The following is a 27,850-nucleotide window of genomic DNA, read 5'->3' as shown; positions in this document are numbered from 1 at the left end:
TGCTTTCCTCACTGGGTCAGAAAGTACTATTGCAGCACGACTGACCCTATGAGCAGCACCTTTCATAACACTCAGATGCACTAGTCGTGCTCTGAATGCCATTACTCAGCACTACCCATACCCCAGCAACTTCCATATTGTCACAGCCATGGATGTTGACTGGGACTTCGGTGGAAGCTACACTTTACTCTGGCCTGTGCCAAGAGAAGGATGCAAAAGTACTGCATCCATCAAGAAATGACAGCAGGCAGTATCAATAAATATCATCACCATATCTTTACCAAACTCCTATCTTTTCTCCATCATATGTCTTAATGTAAAGATCTGGTCAAACGTTCATCTGTCTTTCCTAAAACCATACTGTTCTTCTTCCATTTCTCCTTCTAGCTTCCTCCTCAGTTTCCCTTCCAATACTCTTTCAAAGATCTTAGCTACATGGGCAATAAGGGTGATCCCTCTGTAGTTATTTAAAAAAGGTGATAAAAAGTAATGTAATATCACAATTGTGATTCTGGTGATGTCTGGTCTGGTAGCCCACTTCTCACAGTTCCCCCAGAGCACCGGGAACTGCATATCACTTCAGGGAGGCGCCCTAGCATTTTCTGAGGCCTCGATTCACTCACACTCATTTTATAGTCTGTTTGTACGATGGTTTCGCCACTTCCAAAGGCATTTTATTACCTTCTGCCAGTTTCAAATTAGGCCGCCCCTAACATGGAGTCGGACACCTTTTGTAGCCGCTCCTCTAGAGTACAGACAGTACGGGTTTGCCCCTTCCGCCATCTCCACCGTACTGAAGTCCATCTTCTCCGCCGTAGATGCCGTTGAGGTCTTCATCCAGGGCAAGGGCCCTCCATATTTATGACCCCTGGAGAGTGGGTGTCCCAGTATTTTAAAGCCCCCAGGAATCGGGCTACCTGTTGGTCCACGGGTTGTATTGGGTATTTCAACCAGCCCTATGTACTGTAGGGACCCCCTATCCGCTACCTGGGGAGGCACTCTGTTGGGGTCAGGTTCCCCTGTTTACTTATTGGAAGTTAACCCCACCCACAAAGGCTGAGATTATTTGCATCTGGATCATGGACTACAGCAAAACAAGAGGAGAGTAGAATACAGGCAGCAGAGATGAAATTCCTAAGAGGTATCGAGGGCAAGACCTGAAAGGATAGAATTAGAAATGAAAAGGACAGGAATCTCGAAACTTCAAGACAGGATAGAAACAACAAAGCTAAAGTGGTATGGGTTTATGATGAGAAGAGAGAGTGGGAAAGAAAAAAAAAATAGTTTTTTCAGAGAAGTTAACAAGAAAGAGACCACAAAGAAGACCCCGAAAGAGATGGACAGATTCAGTTTGCGAGTGCAGAGAGAAGGGAGGAAAACCAGAAGATGTACTTAAAAAAAAAAAAAAGGAAAAGAGTGGTGGAGGGACAGGCAGCGACGAAGGTCCTCGATTCACAACCCGACCCGGGAAGCTGGAAACGGGAAATGAAGATGATGATTTGGAGAGAAGTTCCAATTAATTCAAACCTAATTTCATACTCAAGATTAGAACATCATAACTCGTTAGTTAAGTGTTGAACTATTATCAATTGTTTTTAACTGAGCATCTACAGCAGGCCCTCTCAAACACCCAATATGTCATGCGTGCAAGTTGAGGCGCAGAGACTCTGTGCACTGTGCATCGGTCCGACTCGGCTTGACTCGGATAATGTAGTGTGCTGAGAGCGATGAAGCATTTGGTGGTAGACAGCTTGTTTATCAGTGAAATAAATAAGCGCAAGACAACAACATAATAATCGAGCACAACCTGTTTCGAAGAAAGCAGAGACTTCCGAAAGTCCATTTCAATCGAAATGAGAACTTTTGTGTGTGTGTATATATATATATATATATATATATATTTTTTTTTTTTTTTTTTTTTTTGGTAAGTCGTGCTGATAAAGCCAAATGCTTAATCCGTTTTCCAATACAAAGGCTTTGCTCAAATTCTACGAGAATTTGTCGAAGGAAGATTTTCCAAAGCTGCATTGAGAAGCAGTTAAGATTATTTCTATGTTTGGTTCCACATGCATATGTGAGAGGTATTTTTTCCTGTTTTGACTTGTACGAAAACTAGATTGCTGCGAGTAGGCCTATTTCTGATTGTAATTTAAAGAAGGCTCTCAGAATTGCTGTCAGCCGGTCCCTTGTACCAGGCATAACTGGTATCATTGCAAAGATAAAGGAAAAGAAGAGCTGGAGAAGATAAAGTGTCTGCTCAAATCAAATTGAAAGAAGTGTGTTTTAATACCGGTAACATTGTCCCATACAACAGTGTCACTGCTCACCGCACATAAACATTTCACGGTGAGGGGAGAATCAGCGGGGAAGGTGGAGAAGGCGAAGACAGGCGGAACGGGTGAGACAGGTGTAGGGGAAGAGGAGTGGGGGTTTGCATTCTGCTCAACCTAGTGAAGTAGTCTCCTGCACCTTGCACCGTGCAGTGCACGGGCACATGCACCCTGAGAGGCCCTGATCTACAGAGTCTAAAAAGAACCATCATTATGATCCAAAAAACCAGTGCAACCAGTTTTAAACCTTGAAGTCTCATTTTAACTTTTATGATCTTTGGAAGATCCAACTTTTATTTACAATTCCCATATTACAGTAAATTAATCAGCTTGATGAATGATGTCATGATGCTTAACCCTCGAAGTGCTATCGTCTCACTACGAGACAATTCAGATCCCGGCTGAAGTGCTATCGTCTCGCAGTGAGACGATTCGTTAAATCGATGTAACAACTCCTAAAATCGGTATAACAATCGATTTTGGGAATATTCTTGCTGAGAAATGAAATTCTCTATCTGGTAGGAAGTGCAAGTTGGTCTTTGATTAGGGAAGGAAAGCAGTAAGCGGCGATCTTGTCAGCTGTGAACTGGTCTTGGTTTACGTCTGCTCAAACTGCACTGTTGCTTCACGCGTTTAAAGGTGGTTTGCTAGCCGATTTGTGATTATTGTGTGGCTCATTTACTCTATTTTAATTTGTTTATTTTATTTTAGTGATTGTTATAATATAAACATGAGTGAACTAAGTGGTTCTAGTGCAATTAGAGAAGCATTGGAGGAGCTTGGGAGTGATGAAAGTGAAGACGACATTGGTAATGTAGAAGATTTTCCTGATGATTTATCATTAGATGACTTTTCTTCTGGAAGTGATGAAGAATAGACTCTAATTTAGATACCCATGACTATAGCGATGTGTCAAGTAGTGATGTAGACAATCCAAACGTGCGAACCCTACCAGGCACATGTAGACCTAATGTTCCTCCACAACAGACTCTCTCTCAGTCTTTTTACCTGTGACTTTTTAATTATTCATTGAAGTTTCTATTATTATATATCATTGTGCGTGTAATGAAATTTGGCACATTTTGTATATCTTGGAATTTAATTTCAGATAATGTAGTACTTGTTACCAACCTCAAAAATTGGAATATTTTAATTTTTTTTTAGAAAAGTATGACTAATCATCCATTATACTTTTACTGGATGCTTGTAAAACATCCTATTATTATCTTATTCTCTAATTCTTCCGTAACAAATTGATATATAATATGCCGTATGTAGTTACAAATTTGTATTTATTATAATTTTTTTAAAAATGTATGTCCACGCTGCCTTAAGAATGCTCGGCACTAAACAGTGAAACCATCAGCACTTGGAGGGTTAAGTCTCATATTTAACCCTCAAATTGTGTCGTGGGGTCGTTTATGGCACCGCTTCTCAAACTTTTATTACAGTCGACTGTTTTATCCTAGAATGATCCCCTTCTATGTATCTTTCCGCCTACTTGCCTTTGTTTCATAGCCAGACTGGCAGGCACCTGCTCAGTTTTCTTTCTTTGTTAGTAGCAAACGCAGCGGAAGTGGGGTCACTTGTGGCGTTCGCGTTCTGAAGACTGTGCGCGCTGGCTCTTCCTAGTGCTGTTTGTAACTCAGTGAAGGAATCAGTTGCTGTGCTGATGCAATGACATCATTTCGGGAGAGTGGTATTTTGGTTTCACATCCTAATTTTTCGAATATAATTGAGGAGGAGCTAGACATTGTGCTGAATGAGGATGATGACGGAAGTATTGAAAGTGGTCGTGATGAGCAAGATGTTGACTTCAATTCAACCGGGCGAGTTGGCCGTGCGCGTAGAGGCGCGCGGCTGTGAGCTTGCATCCGGGAGATAGTAGGTTCGAATCCCACTATCGGCAGTCCTGAAAATGGTTTTCCGTGGTTTCCCATTTTCACACCAGGCAAATGCTGGGGCTGTACCTTAATTAAGGCCACGGCCGCTTCCTTCCAACTCCTAGGCCTTTCCTATCCCATCGTCGCCATAAGACCTATCTGTGTCGGTGCGACGTAAAGCCCGTAGCAAGAAAGAAGGACTTCAATTCTGAGCACGATTCTGTTTCCGAGCAGGAATATGATTCTCATGACGAAGATATTTCGCATAATACGGAAGAAAACTCACAGTTCACCTGCCCATAACATTATTGCCAAGTACTAACAATAAAAGGGAAAACGAAACAGCTGCAAGATTCTTGTACACCACTACAAGTATGAGAATGTTTATTTTGTGATTATGGTGAAAGAAGTAGTGAAGCACACAAATGAAAAGCTCGCAACTTACAGACTACGGTTTTCTAATACAGACAGAACTGAAATGAGGGATACAACCAGTATCGAAATAAAAGCATTGTTTGGTCTCCTGTACTACAGTGCTATTTTCAAATCAAATAATGAAAGCTTAGACTCCTTGTTCGCTACAGATGGTACTGGTAGACATATTCTGTGTGACACTGTCCATGAGAATAGTTCTCTTTTTTATTATTGTTTTGAGGTTTGATAATCAGTTGGATTGTTGTGAGAGGAAATGTACAGATCTTGCTGCTGCTATATCGTGGATGTTCAACAGAATGGTACAAAATTCTCAGAGTCTTTACAACATCGTTTCCATGGCTTGTGTGAACGAAATGCTAGTAGGGTTCCGAGGTCACTGCAAATTCAGAGTGTATATAGTCAATAAAGCACAAAAATATGGTCTCAAAATTATGATATTGTGTGATGCGCGAACAAACTATTTTCTAAATGGATATATCTACACAGGTAAGGATATTGATGTGACTGGTTTGAATTTAGAAGAAAGAAAGTTATAAAAACCAATGCAAAGTGTAGTGCAGCTTGCTAATGTGATTGCCGGAACGAATCGGAACATTACCGCCGATAACTATTCCAGCACAATAGAGCTTGTTTCGGAACTAAGAAAAAAATATTGACTTACGTTGGAACCCTCAAGAAAAATAAGGAGATTCCGCCACAATTTCTTCCTAACAGAAAGCGTCCTGTGGGCTTATCTAAATATGGATTCACCAAACGTATCACGCTGCTTTCACATGTGCCAAAAAGGGTAAGGCTGTAATTTTGGTATTGAGTATGCATCATGCTAGAAGGAAGGACCCTGATTCTAACAAAGACTAGATGATTTCATTTTACAATAACACAAAAGGTGGAGTAAACACACTGGACCAGAAGTGCGTTAACGCACGACTCAGCTAGACGTACACGCAGATGGCCAATGGCTATCTTTTACACGATTCTCAATATAATAGCAGTCAATGCTCATGTACTGCATACATCAAAGACAATAAGGTCATTACGCGTTTCGAATTCTTAAAACTTCTGGCAAATCAACTGACTGAGCCCTATCTCAATGAAAGGCATGTGGATACTCGCCTACCTAGGGAGCTTAGGCTGATCGTGTCTCATAATTTGAAGAAGCCACTTCCAAAGGGCACTACACGAGATAGCGAAGGACCTTCAAAGAGGAAGAGGTGTGCGATATGCCCTAGATCCCAAGGGAATAAATCTAATCAATACTGTGAAGATTGTGACTGACCAATGTACCTGACATGCCGATCTGTAGTCTGTCGGGAATGTAGAGGTGACGATTGAAAGTGAAAGTTCAGGTGTTGTGAAAATTTGTGGTGTAGGACATATGTGTGTAATTCTAGTAATTATCTATTATTACATGTCTTAGGTATATGAAAAAATACAATCTATATACTTTACTACAATTTTTAACACTAAAAGTTGGTTACATTTATCTTTGTGTATAAAAGTACGTGTGGAATGCATTCACTTGGAACTTACTTTTTTTTTTTTCCAATGTGTATACTCATTTCAGACATATTTTCTATATACATTTGTTTATTGATGTTAGGTAATCTATTATAATATGTAACGGATCAAACACCCGATATAGATAATTAAAAACAATTGCACGGTGGACGCCAGGCTTCGAAATTAAATGTAATTTGAAACCGAATTTAGATCTAAAAAAAATACTAAACTTAATTTAATGAGACTATCCCGGTCATGAGGTATAAGGATACTGACCATTAAATACCATGTGGAAAAACATAGGGAACCTACAAAAAAGTCAATTATTTAACGATGTAAAAAACAAAAAGTTTTATTCTAAAACAAATATGAAATTATGTAAAAACGAGTTTTTTTAATCAAAATTAAAAATTACTGACTGAGATTACAATTCAATACTACACTCGTGGACTTGCGATAGCAGGGCTAACTCATGCTCACCGGAGTTGATCTTCTCGTAGTCTGCTTCCGTGGTTGATCATTGTCGTTCCTCTTCCAACAGCATCATCCTCGTCATCTGCTTCATGGAATGGATTCCACCCTGAATCTATCACTCCCTATTTTGCTGAGTACCAAAAACATAGTACCAGCCTTACAATGTGAAATTCCACATCAGAATTAATTGAATAGAGAGAACGGAAAACATTCAGTCCTTCTATATTATACGAATTTGTCTTTCTAAATAATCTGAGTAAGTCTCATAGAGCCGATAATAAATGTGGAGTATAAGCACATCGTAAGCGATGCACTCAGAAAGCAGAGTGACTCTAAAAGCCCGTGGACTACCTGAGAATGGAGACTCAAGAAAGCTGGATGCAGAATGCAGAATACAGAATGAAGAAGAATGAACTTCACCACGCCGTGTAGATATAAATCCTCTTCAAATTCCCAATTCCTCCCTTGGTGTCACATGACATCTCGTTCCAATGAGAGCCGATATACGTCACTACCCTGTCTATATTTAGATGAAGTGTCTGTCCTTGACAGAAAAAGCCCTCCTGATAGGAGCACGTGATATGGGGTAATTTAGCGTCGCAACAACGAAATTAGGTATCTTCCTCTTGCTGTTGCGTACGTTTCCAAGAACCATCGAAAATTAACCTTCCTGGACTGTTGCGAGACACCAAGTAGCCTGTTAGCGAAAGACCTGTCTTGACATTACCACGGAATATTCTAATATATTACAATTAAAAGTTATATCTCGTTCTTACGTACAATTACATAAAAGATGATGATGGACGTTAATAATGAATAAAATTACATATGATACACGATACACATATATATATATACAATTAATTCGGGTGGGCAATCAAATTATGCACATGTCGTGGCGACCACGATTATTACAATAATAAATACTGTATCAAACAAAATCGAAATACCAGAGTTATGTCCTAGAATATAGGTGGTGCCATTAGTGGCTCTGTGACGCAGTTTATGTACTCGTACTGTCACGACACAGTTTGAAGGTTAATATAGCTGTCTATTTTTTACTGAATTGATTCTTAATACTGTTTTCAAAACAACTGAAATCATGCATTATTCGATCTACTGGAAGTGCGTCATTCTTGAGCAACTGTTCATTGTTGGAGCTACTGTTAATACTAAGGTTAATCATTTTACAACTAACGGTCTTGTGAGAGTGTATTTCAATCATTTTGAAGATAATTCACCTATACTTCAGTTAATTGCACCTAAAATTACTTTTAGGACACCGGTGTCCCTGTGTAACCATAAAGGTAAGTAACCATATCCTTTTTTAAGATTTATCAATATAAGTGTGTAATGAATGTATGTGTTCATACTTATACCGAGGGATGGATCTGATGATAAACTCATAAGGCTGGTAATTTCTGTTTTCTAAGATAGCACTTCCTACCTGCAGAACTATATCACAGTCTTGAAAACTATACAGAAGACATGTATGAAATATTTTTTCTGTTCTCCAGAAAATGTCCAGACATCGTGAATTCTCTATAATGGACGAAGAAGTAATTCTTTTTTTCGAAGCTGAAGCGAGTGGTGATGAAGACTCTCTCGCCTTGGATGAGAAGACCAACTGTTCATTGTGAAGGTATTGATCACGACTGTGAAATATATATGGACAACTTCTTCAGCTCACCTAATCTGCAATTTATTCTTACGGAAAGAATGCGAAAGCTTGTCGAACAGTGCGCATAAACAAAGAGAAATTGCCAAAATGTTTCCCAGAGAACAAAGTTATGAAGAGAGGGGTTATTCACTTTCTGACTAATAATTGCATATCTTGCCTCAAGTTGATGGACAATAAGCCAGTGTACCTAATGTACAATTGGATGGTGTTATGCATCAACTGACCAAGCGCCAAAATCGATTTTTTTAGATTATTGCACCATCTGGTAGCGAAAGGTGTAAACTTTACATAGGTTATAGTTCGGACTTTTATTCTCAATATGATTTCGCAGGAAATGCATTTTGACCAAACGCCAACCTCACAATCATTAAATTGAAGTTTTGCATCAAGTGACCAACCGCCATTTCTGGGTCTGAATTACGCATCAAATGACCACACGACACGCGTGCAGTCACTTGGTCGTATGATGCTAAATGTGGATTCCCGGAAATTCGTTCACGTTGATGTATTTTATTTTTGATAAACACAAACATTCACTGTTCATGTTCAGATTCTTCTCTTGGCGAAAGTAAAAGATCTTGAGGAAGTCTACTTTTAATCCGTCGTGGAAGTGTGGATCGTTTTCCAAGGGCGAAGAACACAGCACCAGGCACATTTTGGAGTTTCTTGAAGAACGTCTTGGCGTGCATTGAAATCACGTGTTCCAAAGTGTCTAACTGAAGTTCACGATGTAATTGTTTGTTTCGGACGTACCAAGGAGCGTTGGTGATGATACGGAGAACTTTGTTTTGGAATGATTGCAGGCGTCTGATGGTTCGAGCCGCCCCTCCCCAGACTGGACAGGCGTAGGTGAATAAAGGACGGAGCAGTGATGTGTAGAGAAGTAATCCACATTCAAATTTGAGGGAAGATTTCCTGTTTAGGAGAGGATATAGTCTTCTTAGTCGTGCATAACTTAGATTTAATTTCTGATTTATATGGTATTTCCATGATAAGCGACGGTCAAGGAATACTCCCAGGTACTTCACGGCCTTGTCGTTAGGCGTCCATTGTATGGCTGTTCCATTTAGGAAGATTGGTGGTGGGAGAGGTGGACGTCGAAGAGTAAAGATCATGGTTTCACATTTTGGTACATTCAGTGAAATTCTACAGTCATCTAACCACGTTGATATAGTTTGCAGAGTGGCACACTTGTAAATAAGGAATTCAAAATGTGTATGCACGTTTCCTAGCTTTCCCTAAAATGCTTTTTTGTAATCGATGAAAATAATACAACAGAGGAAGCTGTTCCAATTGATAAGAAACATGCAACTGAAGGTGTAGATCCCACAACATTCTCTCCAGCAAAAGTTAACCAACAACACTTGACTGCAGTAAACGAATTTCAGGTGTGTTAAATGCGTTACTAAATGTACTTAAATTTTCATTGATCTATTTAAGTTCGTCGCCGGCTTCAGAATGAAAATGGATCAGCTCTACATGGTCTACTCACTCCGTTATGGCCCAATGGAAAACCAGTTTCAGAAGCGAAGCTGAACGACCTGCGCTCCCTCATGAAGCGAATTCCCAACGATGCTAAGCCTTTCTATAAGGACCTGTTTAGTGAACCTGGAATAGACGATGATATAGATGGGTCTGATTGTGGAAATATGGATTTTGAACTTGAAAATTCTTAAAATCCTGCATTATGTTACACCAGTGTAATTTCTATACTATATTCTAAAATTCATGTTTTTCTATGTCATGTTGTATTCTGTTATGTATACCTTAATCCTGAACTTAAATAAGGAATAACATTAGTTAACAAGTATCATATTTTACACTGCACTGAATTTTTGAAAGTCCATTCGATCACTAAATGACAGTTTTATTTGTTGGTCAAGTGATGCTAAACAAAAAACTAAGGTAACCGCAATAAAGCATCAAGTGACCAAGCGCCATTATCTCAGATTACGACAATATACTTAAAATATCCCTAAATTTTATACATTAAGAAGAAAATTTATGTTTCTGTCTTCATTTTGGTATAGAATACCTCACATTTAACAGAAAATGTGAATTAATACAAAGGCTTTTGCGTTTGTGTCAATATCTCAAAATCTACTTTTGGCGCTTGGTCAAGTGATGCATAACACCATCCAATTTCATGTCACCACTTGAGGTAATTACTGTAAAATGGTGGATGCATGGTTCCCATGATTCAGTTATCGTTCCCTGTCTTGTCATGGCTACTGAGTACCAGTGTATAGGGAGGTGTAGTAGTCATGGATCAGGAAAAAGTAAGTTATGAAATTGACAGCAGTGCAGAAATTTACTACTACCTCAGACTTTTCTTTGATTTGACAGACATTGGAGTAAATAATTCATGTGTAGTGTACCTCAGACTTTGCAAGGATATTGGCCAAAATTCAGATATACCATTGGCCTCACTGGAGTCTCGCCAGTGTATTGCTCGGGGATTGATCAGCAGAAGAAAGTAATTAACCATCGTGGTAAACACCAGAAGGAGGTGTAGATTCTACAACACAAGAACACTGCATGACTAAAGCCAAAAACAGGAAATGGTGTGTGAATTGCACAAGAAAGGAACAAGAAAATTGCACTTATAATCTCTGCTCAATCTGTAATGTTCATCTTTGCTTTATTGCAGGATGGAACTGCTTCCAAGAATACCATGCCTAAAACTGTATTGTTGAGATGTACAGTGAATGATATGTATAGAAATAGTGAATGATAAATACAGTATATACCCTTAAATTATCAGTTTACTTTTCCTGAAGTTCTGCCAAATTTTTACCTTAACGTACATAGGGACATATATGTCCCAATCATTTTTTTTGGAAATGGGGATATCTCCTTCAAAACAAATTATTTCATAATTGAAGTTGGTCCCAAATAGACAAGTATATGATAAAATGCCATGAATGTATTCAGCAGTTTCCTTCTGTACTTGAAAGGGTTAAATAAAAATAAGCTTTTTGATTTTAATATAAGCATGTCTATAGAAGTGCATATCTCATGGCATTTGACTTGAGTTCTTCATGGATAACTCAAGAAGTTTAGACATGTTATTTAAGATACAGCAGTTTACTTACTATATTTTTGCTCTTTGGCTGAACATGTCTCCTACAGAAAGACTAAACAGGTCTCTTTGATTCTGTTCTAAAAAGGAATAAAATTGAAAGTATTGTAGAGGATGTGATAAAACATTAGCACAGCCGCCCGTCCATTAGTATTTCTGTTGCTATTGGATCCGTTGGCTTGTGCAATAGTAAAATTTGTCTTGGAAGTCCAAGAAGACAGCTTTAAGGTTGACCTTCTTGTGCTAGAAAGGTACATTTTGATTGTAATTAAGTGTTTAAAGTACAGTATATGCATGGAAAAAATCTGTTTGGAAGATCCATAAAGTTGACATTTCATTAATTATATAATTGAATTACAAATTTGTGAGTGAGTGAGTGAGTGAGTGAGTGAGTGAGTATTGTAAAGGTGGAATTCACCCTCAAAAATCCCTAACACTTGTTCAAGTTCCTTAACTCATATAGTATGCTGTAATCGTAATGCCTTAATGAGCTGTTGACTCTTGTAAGGTAAAATTGTTCTGCTTTGTTACAGGCTGTTGTGATGACCATTGAAGCTATCAATGGCCACACTGAAGAAATGATGTGCAAGCTACTGAAGTCGCTGTTTACAGCAGTCATTATCACTATTAATCAAATGGAGCGGGTAAGTCTCTGTCAATTTGAGAAATATAGAACCCTCTTCTCAATTAGGGCAAGTTGAAAAGAGCAACACTTTTATTTACAAAGTTGCAGGTGATGGATCGTGAAGTTCTGGAACAAAAATCTTATTACACACAGTGTCTGCATTTGTTTGTGCATGACAAGTAAGAAAACTCATTGCAGTGGTTATGCTTTAAGGGGAAGTTCAAATGTCTAAACTCAAAACAAATTTTGGTAAAAGCAACTTTCATCTTGCCCTGTAATAATACAATTTTTGAATTTAAAAAAATATTTTCATATTCCTCTGTTGAATGAATTGTTTTATTTTAAATGTCTTTTTCTACTTAATTTGTTCAGAGAGGATGATTACCTACTTGTACTTCCACTTTTAAAAAAACTAACAAACATGCGTGCGTGCGTGCGCGTTTTCGGAAATGAAGACTAGTTTGTACTCCTGTCCTATATCCTCTGAGTGTATCGAGGAAAATGGCACAGTGTGTTTATTTGAAAAAAAGAGTCTGAAGGGTAATGTTCTTACACTAACTGTTCGTAGTTATTTGTGGGAGCATTTAGATAGATATATAGAGGATATGATAAAATATTAGCACAGCCGCCCGTCCATTAGTATTTCCGTTGCTATTGGATCCGTTGGCTTGTGCAATAGTAAAATTTGTCTTGGAAGTTCAAGAAGACAGCTTTAAAGGTTGACTTTCTTGGGCTAGAAAGGTACATTGTGATTGTAATTAAGTGTTTGAAGTACAGTATATGCATGGAATAAAATCTGTTTGGAAGATCCATACAGCTGATAGATTTTATTAATTGAATAATTGAATTACAAATTTTTGATAATGAATGAGTGAGCGTGCATGTGTGTAGGTTTTATTTTATGGAAATTGTGGTATTTCAGATAATTGTGTTTTTCTAAGAACCAGAATTTGTTTATTAATAGCAGTTCTGAATTTGATCTCCACTTTCTTGTTGGGCTCAGTGTTGCTGTGTCTGCCTGGGGAAAAAGCACTTGAGAATTTTCTTCTACCAGTTGATTTGCTTGAAATATTAGATCGGTCAGGTCCGACCCACTTTTATTTCCTATGGCTATGTTTATCCTCCCATACAAAAGGCTACCAAGTGAAATGTTGAGATTCCAGTCCAGTTAATTTAATACACTCCCTTCTTGGAAGCTGTGCAATAGCCAAGTGACTTTGTTGGTGGATTGTCACAAAGAGAGTTGTGATTTGAGTCCTAGACAGCGCATGTGGAATTTTAAAAATGAAAGGTCACATATCTGTGTTTAGACTGTACATATTGCTGAAGGTCCTCAGCACACAGTAAAACTACCAGCTTTCTTGCATTCATTTCTTGGTTCTCCGAAGTTTACAGAGCTGCTAGTGTATTCAGCTTAGTTTTACATCATCTTCTCCTGGCCTTTTACCTTAATGGGTCCCAGGTCTTTGCATGTTCCTTTCTGGACTGCATCTACTGCTTATCCTTTCAGAATTTTTCTCATTTCTTTTCCCATATTTCTTTAGCATTTTTTCATGCATTCTGCCTGGCCCAAAACTATCTACTTCTCAAACTCTTTTGTTTTCAGTTAGGTATCTGTAGTTGAACTATCATTTCAGTTCCACTGCAGGAAATCTTGCACTGAAATTTGTTGTTGTGGAACACTGTGCTCCTCTCCTTTAGTCTTATTCAGTTCTTTTTTGCTTTGGATGTATTTGATCACTTTTAGTTGACTCATGTTGAGTGTTTCTGGTGATTAGAGATCATAGAAAAAGTGAGTGCTTCGTAAAATCTGTTGACAACCAGCATTCCTTTTTATATCACCATTTGTACTTTCAGAAATTCGGTGATCCCTTACATGTAATTTATGTGGAGAACTACTGAAACTGAAAATGATGTGGAGGAAAAACTGCAGAAACGGAGTCAAGAGTTTAAGAAATATGATTTAACACATTAACATCGACGTGTACATTTGCTTTTTTTTCGCGGTAAACTGCGGAAATGCGATACAGTAGAACCTCGATAATTCGAAATCGGTTAATTCAAAATCCTGCCTAATTCGAAGAAGCTCTCATTCCCGGAAACATGAGATACAGTTTTGCATGTTATTTCAATTGTTTAATTCAAAATACGGATAATTCGTAATTCGAAGTACAATGTCGGCCCCATTACCGAAATTCAGACTTTTAATTCGAAACTGCCTTTACATTTTAAAACAATAGTATGTTACAGAGTAATTTCAACTCGAAATTTATCCGCTTTGCGTCATAATAGAACGCGCGTTCCGGAACGTGGAGGGGTAGCTCTCCGCACTTAAACTCACTTCGGTGGGTCTACAGTGCACTTCATGATTGCTGAGTTGAATGAAATCGGAATTCTTTTGTGTTCAACCTTTTAAGGAACGCCGTAATATCACGCAACATGCAGTGTGCGGGAAAACAGAATCCGCGAACACTGGCGATGCTGACAGTTGACGAAAAACCGTGGCAAATATAATAAATTCGTAGGCACCGAACAATATTGACATTGCCGATGAAACTGCATTGCTTTATTTTAATGTGACCCCAAACGGTCTTATGGTTCTAAAGGAGAAATTGCCAGCCGGGAAATCGTACAGTGTGAGGGATGGGGGTCATAATCGTGCATTGCAATGCACATGGAAGCGAGATATTATATTTCATCCCCTCGTCATAGGAAACTTCGATAAGCCACAATGTTTTAAGAGCGTCAGGCACTTTCCATGCCAGTACAAAGCATCTATAATAAAAATGCAAACAGTAAATAAATCCAAAAAATAATGCATTTGCACAGGGGAACCGGCATAATTTATCCTCGTCTTTGAATTGTGCCAATTTTTTTTTTTCTTTCGTTGCGTGAGTGATTTATCGAAGTGCATTATTTGAACGTTGTAAATGCACCTTGTTGGATACATTTTGGAAATAGTTTTTTCCATGGCATTTGAGAGGTTTAAACTGTGAATCGAGGTGATTGCGTGTATTAATGGGTCTTAGAATACTTCGTGACGCGGCAAGTGTTTACATTTCTGAAGTACGAGAGAAGTTCCATGGCGGGAAATCGTACAAGGATAGAGCCATAGGAAAGTTCGATTTTAAGAGCATCGGGTACTTTCTATGTAAATACAAGGCATCTAAAATGCATACAGTATAGTAATCCAATTAATAAAGAACTTGCACATGGGAGCGAGCATAGATTTCTCCTCGTCTTTGAATCTTGCCTTTTTTTTTTCTTTCTTTCGTTGCGTGAGGTTATGTTTACCAGTGAGATATCCAAGTGTATTATTTGAATACTGTAAATGCACCTTCTTGTATACATTTTGGAAATAGTTCTTTTTTCGTGGCATTTGAAAGGTATAAACTGTGAATCAAGGTTAAATGCATGCAGTAACGGGCCTTAGAATATTTTGTAATGCGGCAAGGGTTGGTACTTCCGAATTGCGAATTGGTGGTTAATTCAAAATCATGTAATTTGAAGTCCGATTTTAGAGTCCCAACGACTTCGAATTAACGAGGTTTTACTGTATACATATTTCAGGTTGTTGTGGGGTACGGATGAGAGTAATTTCAACTGCTGTGGGATTAACAAGTAACATTGAAAGCCAAGATGACATTATCATATTTTACACCCATCCTCGCGTATAACTTGGAAACTACCACGTTAACGAGACAAGACAACTCAAAACTCCAAGCTGCAGAAATTAAGTTCCTATGCACCATGATACAGAAGACCAGGAATGAAAAATTCCGAGAGGAGGTGGGAATAGGTGACTCCCACTACAGAGAATCCAGAAAGCAAGACTGAAGGAGTTTGGCTATGTAAGAAGGATGAGTGCAAGCAGGACTACCAGAAGAGAATATGAAAGAGAAGTAACAAGATAAAGACCACTGGGCAGATCCAGAAGAAAAAGGACCGATATGGTGAAGAAAGGTGTCGAGGAGAGGATGGGATTGGGAGAAGATTATGAGAGAACAGTGGTTCGTGGACAAAGGTGGGCAGGAACTCATAGACCACACCCGGGCAACTGGAGATGGCCGATGATGATGATGATGATGATGATGATGATGATGATGATGATGAACTACTGAAATAATACAGTCTTGCATTGCATCACATTTTTTCGTTTCTGACCTAGTCATCTGTAGATATGTTGAATTAATGTGCTGTTGTCTAATTCCGGACACATTGCACTAGTACTGTAGTGAAAAGCACAAGATGATTTAACAGGTTGGAAAGAATCTGATGTTTGGAAATCTGTAGCAAAGCCATCATATCTTCACTAATCATCTTAGACGGGCTCCTTTTACTATAACCTTACATCAGTGGCACACAGTCGTACAGCAGAGATTAAGGCCACTTCGCAAAAAAGCTGAAAAACATCCAGTTGGTAGCCGAAAATTTGCTTATCAGCTTCGACATGTTTTTGGTCTATACTAAAGTGCGAATAAAGGCCCTGGACTATATCACAAACTTGTTTAGCCATTGCCTCAACACAAGTTATTTCCTACAGAATGACAATTCTGTGAACAAATTTTCAAAATTTCTTCATGAAAATGTTTGAAGAAACGGCACCCGAGACCACACCACTGAAAATTAAGGCGTTGCTTTGCTGCGTAGATGACACCTTTGTAATCTGGAGCTATGGAGAGGAAAAACTACAGCATCTCAATAGCATTTACATAAATATGGAGATAGAAAGCGAACAAAACGTGCTTACCTTGATATTCGGGTAATGAGGATGACCAATTTAAACTCGGGACACAGTGTACCGCAGGCTGATCCATACAGACCATTACCTGCAGAGGATGTCCAATCACCACATGCAACAAAAATATAATACAGCACTTAAACTGGAAGCTCAGCCACCTCAGTATGGCCTTAGGCTCTAATGGATACAGCCATAAAGATGCGCAGTGAGCATTCCATCCTAGTCGTCCAGCAACCAGGGAGAAAGAGGACAAGCGGCCTACAGCTAAAATCTTTCTGCCAAACACTGCAGAAATAACTAACAGAATAGGGGGGCTGCTGGAGTCCCATGGAGTAAAAACCAACCAAAAAAAAGAAAAAAGGCAAACAAAGAAAATCAAGGAATTACTATGGTCTGCTAAAGACTAGCGTCATCCTTGCACCGGAGCAGGTGTCTACAAGATCCCGTACAACTGTTACCAAGTGTACATAGGAACTACGAAACACAGCATCACTTTCCAACTAAAGGAACACAACCAACACAGCCAGCTGGGAAAAACAGATAAGGCATCAGTCACCAAATACTTGCTGCTAGCTAGCCACGACGTATTGTACAGCAAAATGAAGTACTGTCACTACCCTGTTTTATCACACCCAACTACGAAATGAAGCCATTGAGATCCTACACTAAATGCATCCAACTGTGAGGGATCTGAACAGGTCATCAAAGCCTGGTTTCCAATACTTAAACCTTGAAGCCTGAAGGACTTGGTGGCCACAGCAAGTCGAAATAGCAACAGGAGATCAGCTGCTTGTCTCCGCCAACACCAGGCTCTACATCGCTTCATTAACAGCCAATCGGTGACCATCTCCCACCACAGATGAACAAGACTTTGACAGAAGAGGACGAATATTGGGCTATACCCTAGTCGATGCTATCCACCATCAGCAGTATGGGATTGCCACCTATTGAAATAATAACATTAAGTTATTTATTACACCACCTAATGAATACAAAATCGTCTTGGATGATTTACATAAATTTGTTAGCTAAGAGTGGTACATGTTTCGCCTTCCCTGAAGGCATCATCAGCCATAGTCTTAACCTTAAATTAAAAATAAGCGTCTAAATAACATGTAGTAATGAAATGAATTTTAAAATCTTGAAGAGATTTGAAGTAAAATAACATTAAAAATAACAATGATGGTTTGAAAATACAATGTGATGAGATATAATAGTGGAAGTATTAACAAAATTAACATTAGAAGGCTGCTAAAATAAGTACAATGGATATAACCACCAGACCATCAACTATACTTTTATGCAATCTTACTACTTGTTTTATAACAATCTGTTGTTTTATCCATTGTACTTATTTTAGCAGCCTTCTAATGTTAATTTTGTTATTACTTCCACTATTATATCTCATCACATTGTATTTTCAAACCATCATTGTTATTTTTAATGTTATTTTACTTCAATTCTCTTCAAGATTTTAAAATTCATTTCATTACTACATGTTATTTAGACGCTTATTTTTAATTTAAGGTTAAGACTATGGCTGATGATGCCTTCAGGGAAGGCGAAACATGTACCACTCTTAGCTAACAAATTTATGTAAATCATCCAAGACGATTTTGTATTGATTAGGTGGTGTAATAAATAACTTAATGTTATTATTTCAATCAAATATCATCAATACGGACCAAAAATGATATTTATTACATGTATTGCCACCTATGCCGAATCCAGTCTTACAGGAGTTCAAGTTGTTGAGTCAAGTGTCAAGGATCTCATTTTCTCTCTAGTAATACAGGTTAATAACCTAACAGTTGTTAACATGTATAAGCCTCCTAGCATCGGATAGTCTCCTAGCATTTTGCTAACCTTCAGCCATCCCTGCATTTACACTGGAGATTTTTAACAGCCATCATACAAACTGGCGAGATGACATAGTTGATGATGGTGGTGAGGCATTAACTCAGTGGGCTGAAATATCCTATCTGCACGTAGTTTTTGATGCAAAAGACAAGGGCACTTTCCATTCTGCTCGCTGGAGAAGACTACAACCCCGACCTAACATTTGTGTCCAAGGATTGCTTTTATCAACCTCTCAGTATTACACGTACAATATTGTTGAGTTTCCCTAACAGCCAGCATTGAACCGTCCTGTTGGAAGCAGGTATGAAGATACCCCTCGTGACCTCAGTACCTTTAGCCAGGTGGAATTTTAATCGTGCAAACTGGGTTAAATTCTCTAAAGATCTTGATCAGAAGCTGTGTGGTATAAATCTAGAACCAGCTGCCAGTAACTATGATGACTTATGCCCGGTTTCTGGAATGGTGAGATATCTTTCCGATAGCTATTGCTTTGTTAGAGCTGTCGACTCGATAAATCTTCGCTGCGTTGCACAGCGGAACGACAGCTAACTTATCGAACTGTCAACTATTGGCTCGTTGATCAAGTTTCATAAATACACACTAGATGCCACCCCTCGTACTGCTTTGTTTTTGGGCGTTAGGTGTGTTCCCCATATTGTCAGGCGCATGCGCACAAGTAATGCATCGCATTTGAGCTTTCTGTGCAGCTCCTGTTATCCCATCTTTGCCATGCAGCGAGAAATGGGTACGGTATTCAACTAGTTCTTGCAGACGTGGGTGTCAGTTTCGTGGTATTTAAGGACTGTCAGAAGAATTTGACATTGTTTGAGGATTCCTAATGCAATATGCACACGAGTGACACATGTCACGCGCAATCCAGTTTGCACTGAGTCTTATAAGTATACCGTATATCTTTCCTGTTATTACAAAATATGGACAGTGTTTGATCACAGCATAAGGATATATATCGGGTAATATAACCTGTTAGTACCTTGTATGTAATATCGTTAATTAAAAACAATCGCATGATAAAATTACCATGCTTACTGCCAATGCAAGTAGGCCTGCAGTAGACCTACTACGATAAATGTGCAATTATCGGTTATACTCAGTTACTGGTACCAGTGCTTTCATGGACACGAGTGCAGTCACAGATACAAATACGATAAGACTCAGTAGTACTGAATCTTAAAGGGTATCATAATTAATAATTGATCAACAGGGGACAATGGAAAATTATTTGTCACAGGACGCAAATTGTCGCCTGTAACCACTACCAAACCTATGACAGTAATTTGTTTAGCCTCAATCTGTCTTTGAATTCACTTTCACTACTGTATACTTCATTAGATCATTAGGCCGACAATGATATAATCGTGGTCATTCTACAATGTTCGTCAGAAGAAGATGAGGAAGCCATAGAAATTTTAACAAACACAATGTTAGCTGCTAATACTGAAGTACTGCGCACGCGCCCAGCAAGTTAACAAATAGATATCTCCTGCTCAGGGCCCTCTAAGTTAGCAAGCGATTTATCGAACCGATAGATGTATCTTACGTTCGTGCAACGCCAAAACACAAGTTAACCATTCGATACCGCTATAGGTTCGATATCTCACGTTCCGGAAACCGGGCATAAGTTAGCAAGCGATTTATCGAACTGATAGATGTATCTTACGTTCGTGCAACGCCAAAACACAAGTTAACCATTTGATACCGCTATAGGTTCGATATCTCACGTTCCGGAAACCGGGCATTAGTCAGCTTAGTCATTTCAGCTGCCAAATAGAGCATTCCAAAAGGTTTCAGAAAATATTATGTGTCTGGTTGGGGAATCCAGAAAGTGATGCTCTGTATGAAGAATATCAAACAACAGGCAGCCATGAAGTGGGTTCACAGCTTCTACGGTCATTAGACAAGAATAGGAGAGAAAAGTGGGAAGCAACAGTGAAAGACATGGACTTTGCAAAATCAAGCAGAAAAGCTTGGAGAGTCCTAAATAGACTTACAGTACTGGAAAACATTCTAAAAAGCAGTGCACTAACTTGAGCCAAGATGCCATTGCAAATAGAATGGTTGAAGTCACCAGAACCATCGTTTTCAACAATGCCATACAAAAATTGTGAAACGTATCTACAAATTCCTTCGAAATATGGGCCCATGTAACATAAAGTGGATCACTTCTCTTTTTACTTACCTCCTTCAGACTAACAACCTGCCAAAGCAGTTCAAACGATCAAAGATGATCACTCTTCTTAAACCTGGAAAGTCGGAGCAGAGACCTGAAAACTACCGTCCAATAACACTTCTTCGTTGCATTTATAAACTCTTGGAATGAGTCATCCTCACTCGTTGAAGCTGTAATCCCTCCAGAACAAGCTGGTTTCAGAAGAAATCGTAGCTGTACTGATCAAGTTTTGGCTCTTACCACACACATCGAGGCAGGCTTCCAAAAGAAGTTAAAATCAACAGCTGTCTTTATTGACCTGACAAGTTCATATGATACTGTCTGGCGACATGGATTAATTCTTAAAGTGCTGGAAGTAGTTCTCTGCTTGGAAATTGCAAACCTAATTTCCAACATGCTCTGTGAGAGAGAGTTTGTAGTATTCCTAGTTGATTCTAAAAGTCGCAAAAGAAAAATAATGGTCTGCCACAGGGATCAGTATTAGCCCCAGTTCTATTCAACCTCTACAACCATCAGCCACAGCTACTAAGTTCTTCTATGCAGACGACATTGCACTGGTAGCTCAAACCAGAAATTTTGAGGATGGAGAAGGCATTCTTTCAGCAGATTTAGACAAAATGGCAACGTTTTTCAAGTCTTGGTGATTGATCCCAAGTGCCTGTAAGACAGAGGTTTCAAATTTCCATCTCAGCAACCGATTCGCAAACTACGAGCCATCTGTTTTATTCCTTGGTGAATATCTAAAGAACAACCCGTTGCCGAAATATCTAGGAGTCACCCTGGACAGAACTCTGAGCTACAAAAAATATCTCACCAAGCTCTTACTAAATCGCTACAGGGAATAACATCCTGCACACTGGCAGTTCATGGGGGAGCCTCAGTTGACTGTTTACGATTAACGGGTATCAGTCTTGTCTACTCTGCAGTGGAATACTGTGCCCCAGTATGGCTGGAAAGTGCACGTGTGCATAAAGTTGATACTAAGCTGAATGATACCATGCGCTGCATGACTGGTACTGTAAAGTCAACACCTCGCCACTGGTTACCCATACTTAGTCATATTCCACCAACTCACTTGAGGAGAAAGGAAGCTCTGCTGAGAGAAGTAAAGATGATTTGGTCATCTCCCTCATTACCAGTTCATCACAAATTTTGTCACCCATCGCAACGACGACTTTGATCTAGGATGGATAATTTTAATCTAAACCAGAGCTGACGGAATGAGTGGTCATATTCAACATTTGGAACTAATGCTCATGAGCTAAATCCAACTCGGAAAATGAAGGGATTCGACCTCCCAAGAAAACTAGTGTCGCCTCAACAGACTGAGAACTGGGCATGGACGCTGCAGTTTCTTGTGCGATAAGTGGGGTTGGATGGATTCTTCAGTGTGTGAATGCAGTGAAGAGGAGCAGACCATGGACCCTGTCATCCAGCGCTGCCCTCTTCATGCCTACTCCAGAAGTTCCAGCGACCTGTTTCATCTTTCAGAAAGTGCTGTAGAGTGGCTGAAAAACTTGGACCTGGAATTATGAATTTGTTATAATCACCATACGATTAAATAAAATAAATCATCATTTTCCAGCTCAGTTTCCCAGGTGTGGTGTACAAGCACTCTCCACTTCTTCCTGTCAAAATATACCGTATAATCTCGAATACCACCCACATTGCTTTTTCAAAAGTATTGCTTCCAAAATTGGGTGCGGGACTTATTTAAAATTTTGGGAAATTCATCTTTCTGAATTTGCGTAAATCGGGAATCGCTGCCAGCGCGGCTTGGCAACAATGCTCTCTCCGCTCTCAGTATACGCTACTTCCTTGCTTGGCATCAGTCTCACGCACATTCTCAGAGTATCAGTATGAATTCCACAAAGCGTTTGCGATCTTTTACTGCGAGTGAGAAGCTGAAATTATTGGAAATCATGCCGCCGGTAGGAAATACGATGTTGACGAGTCGTGTATTCGCGATTGGAGAAAGAAGAAAAATGTGCTATTAACATGTAGTGGTGATCATAGAGCTTTTCGTGGACTGAGTGTACAGTTTCCAGAAATTGAATAAATAAAAAATAAAAAATATATAAATATGTGATTGAAAGGTGGGAATTGGGATATGGTGTGTCAACTGAAATGTGTCAGCTAAAGGCATTAGAGATCGCAAAAGAACATTCATCAGAAGGGTTTAAGGCAAGCCGAGGATGGGTTTGTAATTTTTATAAAAGAAATGGGTTGAGCGTCTTCCTGGTGCCTACGATGAGAAGTTATTGTCGTTTCAGCGTCACATAATTCGGTTGCAGAAGAAAAATGCATATTTGCTTTTCCAAATTGGCAATGCAGATCAGATGCCAGTCTACTTTAAAATGCCAGTGGACAGGACTGTGAATGTTAAGGGTGCGAAAAGTGTTACCGTTAGAACAGGTGGTAATGAAAAACAATGGTGTATGGTGTCGTGTATTCTCGCCAGTGGAACCAAATTGCCGCCGTACATTGTTCTCAAGCGAAAGCTGCTTCCTAAAAATCTACCCGCTGGTGTTATTGTCAGATCTCAGAACTCCGGCTGGATGGACAGTTCACATGTGGAAGACTGGATATAGTGTGTCTGGCAACGTCACCCTGGTGCATTATTGGGACAAAAGAGCTTGCTTGTTCTTGACATTTACCGTGGCCACACAACAGACGCTGTGAAGAAACATATCAAGGATGGGAAAACCAACCTAGCAGTCATTCCGGACGGGATGACATCTATGCTACAGCCGCTGGATGTTTGCGTGAACCGTCCATTTAAAGCAGCCTTGAAACAGCTCTATACAGAATGGATGGCGGCTGATAATCACACACTGACGCCAACTGGTCACATTCAGCGCCCGGAAGTTCAGCTGCTGTGTTCACGGATTTTGACGGCATGGAATCATATCACTAGAGATCCCATATGGAAGAGCTTCAGGAAATGTAGCATTTCTAATGCTATAGATGGCAGCGATGACAACGTTTTGTGGGAAGGTGATGGTAATGAAAGTTCCGAAGTTGGTACTGATCATGATGAATGAATGAACTCGTTGGATATCTTTCTGGTAATGTTTGTTTACTTTTATTTGTATTTTCTAATCATCTCATGTGTGTTAGTAAAGATTGTAAATAATTTTGACTCCATTTTTTTTTTTTTAAATAATTTCAAAATAAGGGTGTGGGTCTTATTCGGTAGCGGGTGGTATTCGATATTATACGGTAGTTTCTGTTCCTCTGTGCCCTCCCACTTGCGTTCCTCTTGCTGATCTCCGATTTCACTGTCTACCCATCTGTTCTTTGGTCTCCATACTGGCCTCTCCCCTTTCACTTCTGTCAAGTAATTCCTTGCTGTTCTTGTTCTGTCCATCCTCATAACATGTCTAAACCATTGTAGCCTACGTCTTCCTAAAAACGCAGTAACAGGTATTTTGATGCCAGCCTTCTTCCTGTTTGCTTCGTTTCTAATCTTGTCCTTTCTGGTCCTTTGATTCATTGTTCTGATGAATTTCATTTCTGTTGATTGGATTTTACTATTTGCCTTGATATGCAGGGTACATGTTTCAAGTCCATATGTGAGAATTGGAATGTAGTAGGTATAAAACATAGTCAATTTGCTTTCTGGGGTATTTTACCATCCCAGAGTAGATTTCTCATTTGAAAATAAGATTGAGAAGCTTTCAGAGTCCTATTAAGTATTAAGGATGTTGTTAGAACAAATTTAGATCATATGAAATCTATCTTCATGCTTTCAGTGCTTGGAAATTTGGCTAGTAATTGTCAACATGTTTCTGTTTCAGGGCTTTATGCGTGTGTATGAAGACATGCCTGACATATGCCTAGATGTGCCATTGGCCTATACAGTGCTTGAAAGATTTGTGGATCGTTGCCAGAAAGCAGGCTTCCTAACAGAGGAAGTTATTAAGAAGCTACCTTCCAGGTGAGTAAACATGTATTGTGCTGGATTACTTGGCAGACACTGAGCTCGATAGCTGCAGTCGCTTAAGTGCGGCTAGTTTTCAGGATGTAGGATGCTAAAAGGTTTGTTTTTTCCACCTATTCAATACATATAAATTTTATAAATTAGGAATTTATTATTGATTCCACTTGAGACGTGTTTCGCCCTTCATTGAGGGCATCATCAGTCAAAATATCACCTCAAGGTAAAAAATCAGGTAACTGGTTAGTAGTTGACATGTACAAATTAATACATATTATTAATACAATTACAAAAATTAAGTATGGGAAATAGTTGTACAAAAGTGATGGTTGAACATATAGGTTTATAGATGTAAAGTCAGCATCAATGCCTAAAATTAACATAGTAGAGTTCGGCAGTGGTGCTCTGGAGAAACAGTTGATGCAATCATAAGGGGGGGGGGAAAGTTTAAAAATATTTACATTTAACAATTAAGGGAGAAAAGGTGTAGTGTTCGGCGTCAATGTTTGTAACCAAAAATTAATGTCAAAGGTTGGTAACTATACAATATTTACATTGTTCAATTGAACAGTTGAGATAAAGTTTTAAAAATTTACATTATAACATCAGCGTAAATGTTTGTAATAAAAGCTAATGTCAATTATTATGGATGGTGGATCTAAGAAATTTCATTTCTGATGCTTGCAGTCTTGATGAATCTTTTTTTGTGAGGGTGCATGCTTCAATACCATAGGTCAGTATTGTTATAAAATAGCTGTTAAACATCATCAGTTACGGCGGTTTTGGAATCATGTCATCCCATAAAAGTGTTCTTACTTGTTGGTAATAAAAGCTAATGTCAATTGACATTAGCTTTTATTACAAACATTTACGCTGATGTTATAATGTAAATTTTTAAAACTTTATCTCAACTGTTCAATTGAACAATGTAAATACTGTATAGTTACCAACCTTTGACATTAATTTTTGGTTACAAACATTGACGCCGAACACTACACCTTTTCTCCCTTAATTGTTAAATGTAAATATTTTTAAACTTTTTTTTTTTTTTTTTTCCTATGATTGCGTCAACTGTTTCTCCAGAGCACCACTGCCGAACTCTACTATGTTAATTTTAGGCATTGATGCTGACTTTTCATCTATAAACCTATATGTTCAACCATCACTTTTGTACAACTATTTCCCATACTTAATTTTTGTAATTGTATTAATAATATGTATTAATTTGTACATGTAAACTACTAACCAGTTACCTGATTTTTTACCTTGAGGTGATATTTTGACTGATGATGCCCTCAATGAAGGGCGAAACACGTCTCAAGTGGAATCAATAATAAATTCCTAATTTATAAAATTTATATGTATTGAATAGGTGGAAAAAACAAACCTTTTAGCATCCTACATTCAGTATCTTCAATACGGATAACAATGATTTTTATCACTACAGTAGTTTTCAGGAATCGGGAGATAAAAGGTTCAAACCCTACTACTTTCAGCGGCTCTGAAGATGGTCTTCCGTGGTTTCCCATTTTCACACCAGGCTGTACCTTAATTAAGGCCACAACCAATTCCTTCAGACTCCTAGCCCTTTCCTGTCCCATTGTCACCAAAAGACCTATCTGTGTCGGTGCAACGTAAAGCAACTTGTAATAAAAATTAAATTAAAAACCAACGGAAAATAAACATAAACTTGGCTGACACGAGAGTAGTACACAGTGACAGGATAGTGCTGGACAGGAAAGTATATGGTCACCTTTTATATGTAATATATATAAAATATATATTATATCTATTGTGCTTGTTCTCTACCTACTCCTTTGTTACATGGCCTGCCTGCTTCCTCCAGCAAGTCAGTGCTTGTTCTACATCAGACATTAGAGATTTACTTCTTTGTCTGAGGTCCTAAGTGAACTTAGACATCATATCATGACGAGATGGTCATAACTATAAATTTTGTTATGATATCTACTTTAATGTTATAATTATTCCTGCAACATTGTCTGTTATACATATGTTTTAGTTTTCACATAATCTGTTTAATTTTTATTTGGCTGAAGATGGCCACTCATCATCATCATCATCATCATCATTGTACAGTTCCAGTTTCCCGGGTACTGTTAATGAGCCTCTTCCACTTCTTCCTGTCCATATACAACTTGTCATGGAGAACATCGTCCACTGTCCATCCCCTCGTAACTAGATCAACCTTGATCATGTTCATCCATCGAGTTTTAGGTCTTCCTGCAGGTCTTTTCCCCTCCACCTGTCTTTCCAGATTTATTCTGGATGTTCTTGTAGGCTCCATCCTTGTCACATGCCTGTACCACCGTAATCTGGATGTGCCGATTCAGTCTAAAAGGGGGTGTCTTTATTCCAGCTTCTTTCCTTACCTCTTCATTTCTTAACTTGTCCATCTTGGTCTTCTGGATGGTGGATCTAAGAAATTTCATTTCTGATGCTTGCAGTCTTGATGAATCTTTTTTTGTGAGGGTGCATGCTTCAATACCATAGGTCGGTATTGTTATAAAATAGCTGTTAAACATCATCAGTTATGGCGGTTTTGGAATCATGTCATCCCATAAAAGTGTTATTACTTGTTGGTAGAATTCTGATGCCTTTTGCTGTCTGTTTTTAATTTTCTTTCTGACCAAATTATCACTGGAGATTACACTTCCAAGGTAAGGGAAACTATCCACACCCTCCAGCTGGTGGTCTCCTAGTTTTACACTTGCTGGACGCCCTTCTCTGTTGACTGCCATCACCGCTGTCTTGGTCTCACTGATGTTGAGGTTATATTCCTGGAACTGGGATTTCCATACGTTGAGTCTGGTCTATACTTCGTCTTCTGTTTCACCCCAAATCATGATATCATCGGCAAAGGCCACTGAATTCAGTTCACCTAACTTTTCCTTGACGTTCTTCATTATATTGTCCATAACATTGATGAACAGTAGTGGGGACAGTGCACTTTCTTGCTGAGCTCCACTCTTGGTCTCAAACCATGATGATCGACCTTCCCCAATTTGTACACAGCTAGTACAATCTTTGTACATCTGAATTTTCCTTACCAGTCCTTCAGGGACATTTCTTTCCCTCAGACACTCCCAGATC

At 38.9% G+C, this 27,850-nt stretch overlaps 1 protein-coding gene across 1 annotated transcript in view; it reads left to right on the top strand.

Annotated features, from left to right (window-relative positions):
- The window catches only part of Pdcd4 (Programmed cell death 4), a 374,027-nt gene that overhangs the window by 333,337 nt on the left and 12,840 nt on the right, over positions 1 to 27,850 (top strand). The window contains exons 6-7 of the mRNA XM_067136088.2: positions 11,919 to 12,029; positions 24,600 to 24,739. Coding sequence (XP_066992189.1) covers positions 11,919 to 12,029; positions 24,600 to 24,739 — 251 coding nt within the window. The remainder of the gene's footprint in view (positions 1 to 11,918; positions 12,030 to 24,599; positions 24,740 to 27,850) is intronic.

This window comes from Anabrus simplex, chromosome 1 (assembly GCF_040414725.1).
Source record: "Anabrus simplex isolate iqAnaSimp1 chromosome 1, ASM4041472v1, whole genome shotgun sequence".
In the NCBI taxonomy this organism is placed as follows: domain Eukaryota; kingdom Metazoa; phylum Arthropoda; class Insecta; order Orthoptera; family Tettigoniidae; genus Anabrus; species Anabrus simplex.
This window is presented reverse-complemented; position numbering and strand designations above follow the sequence as displayed.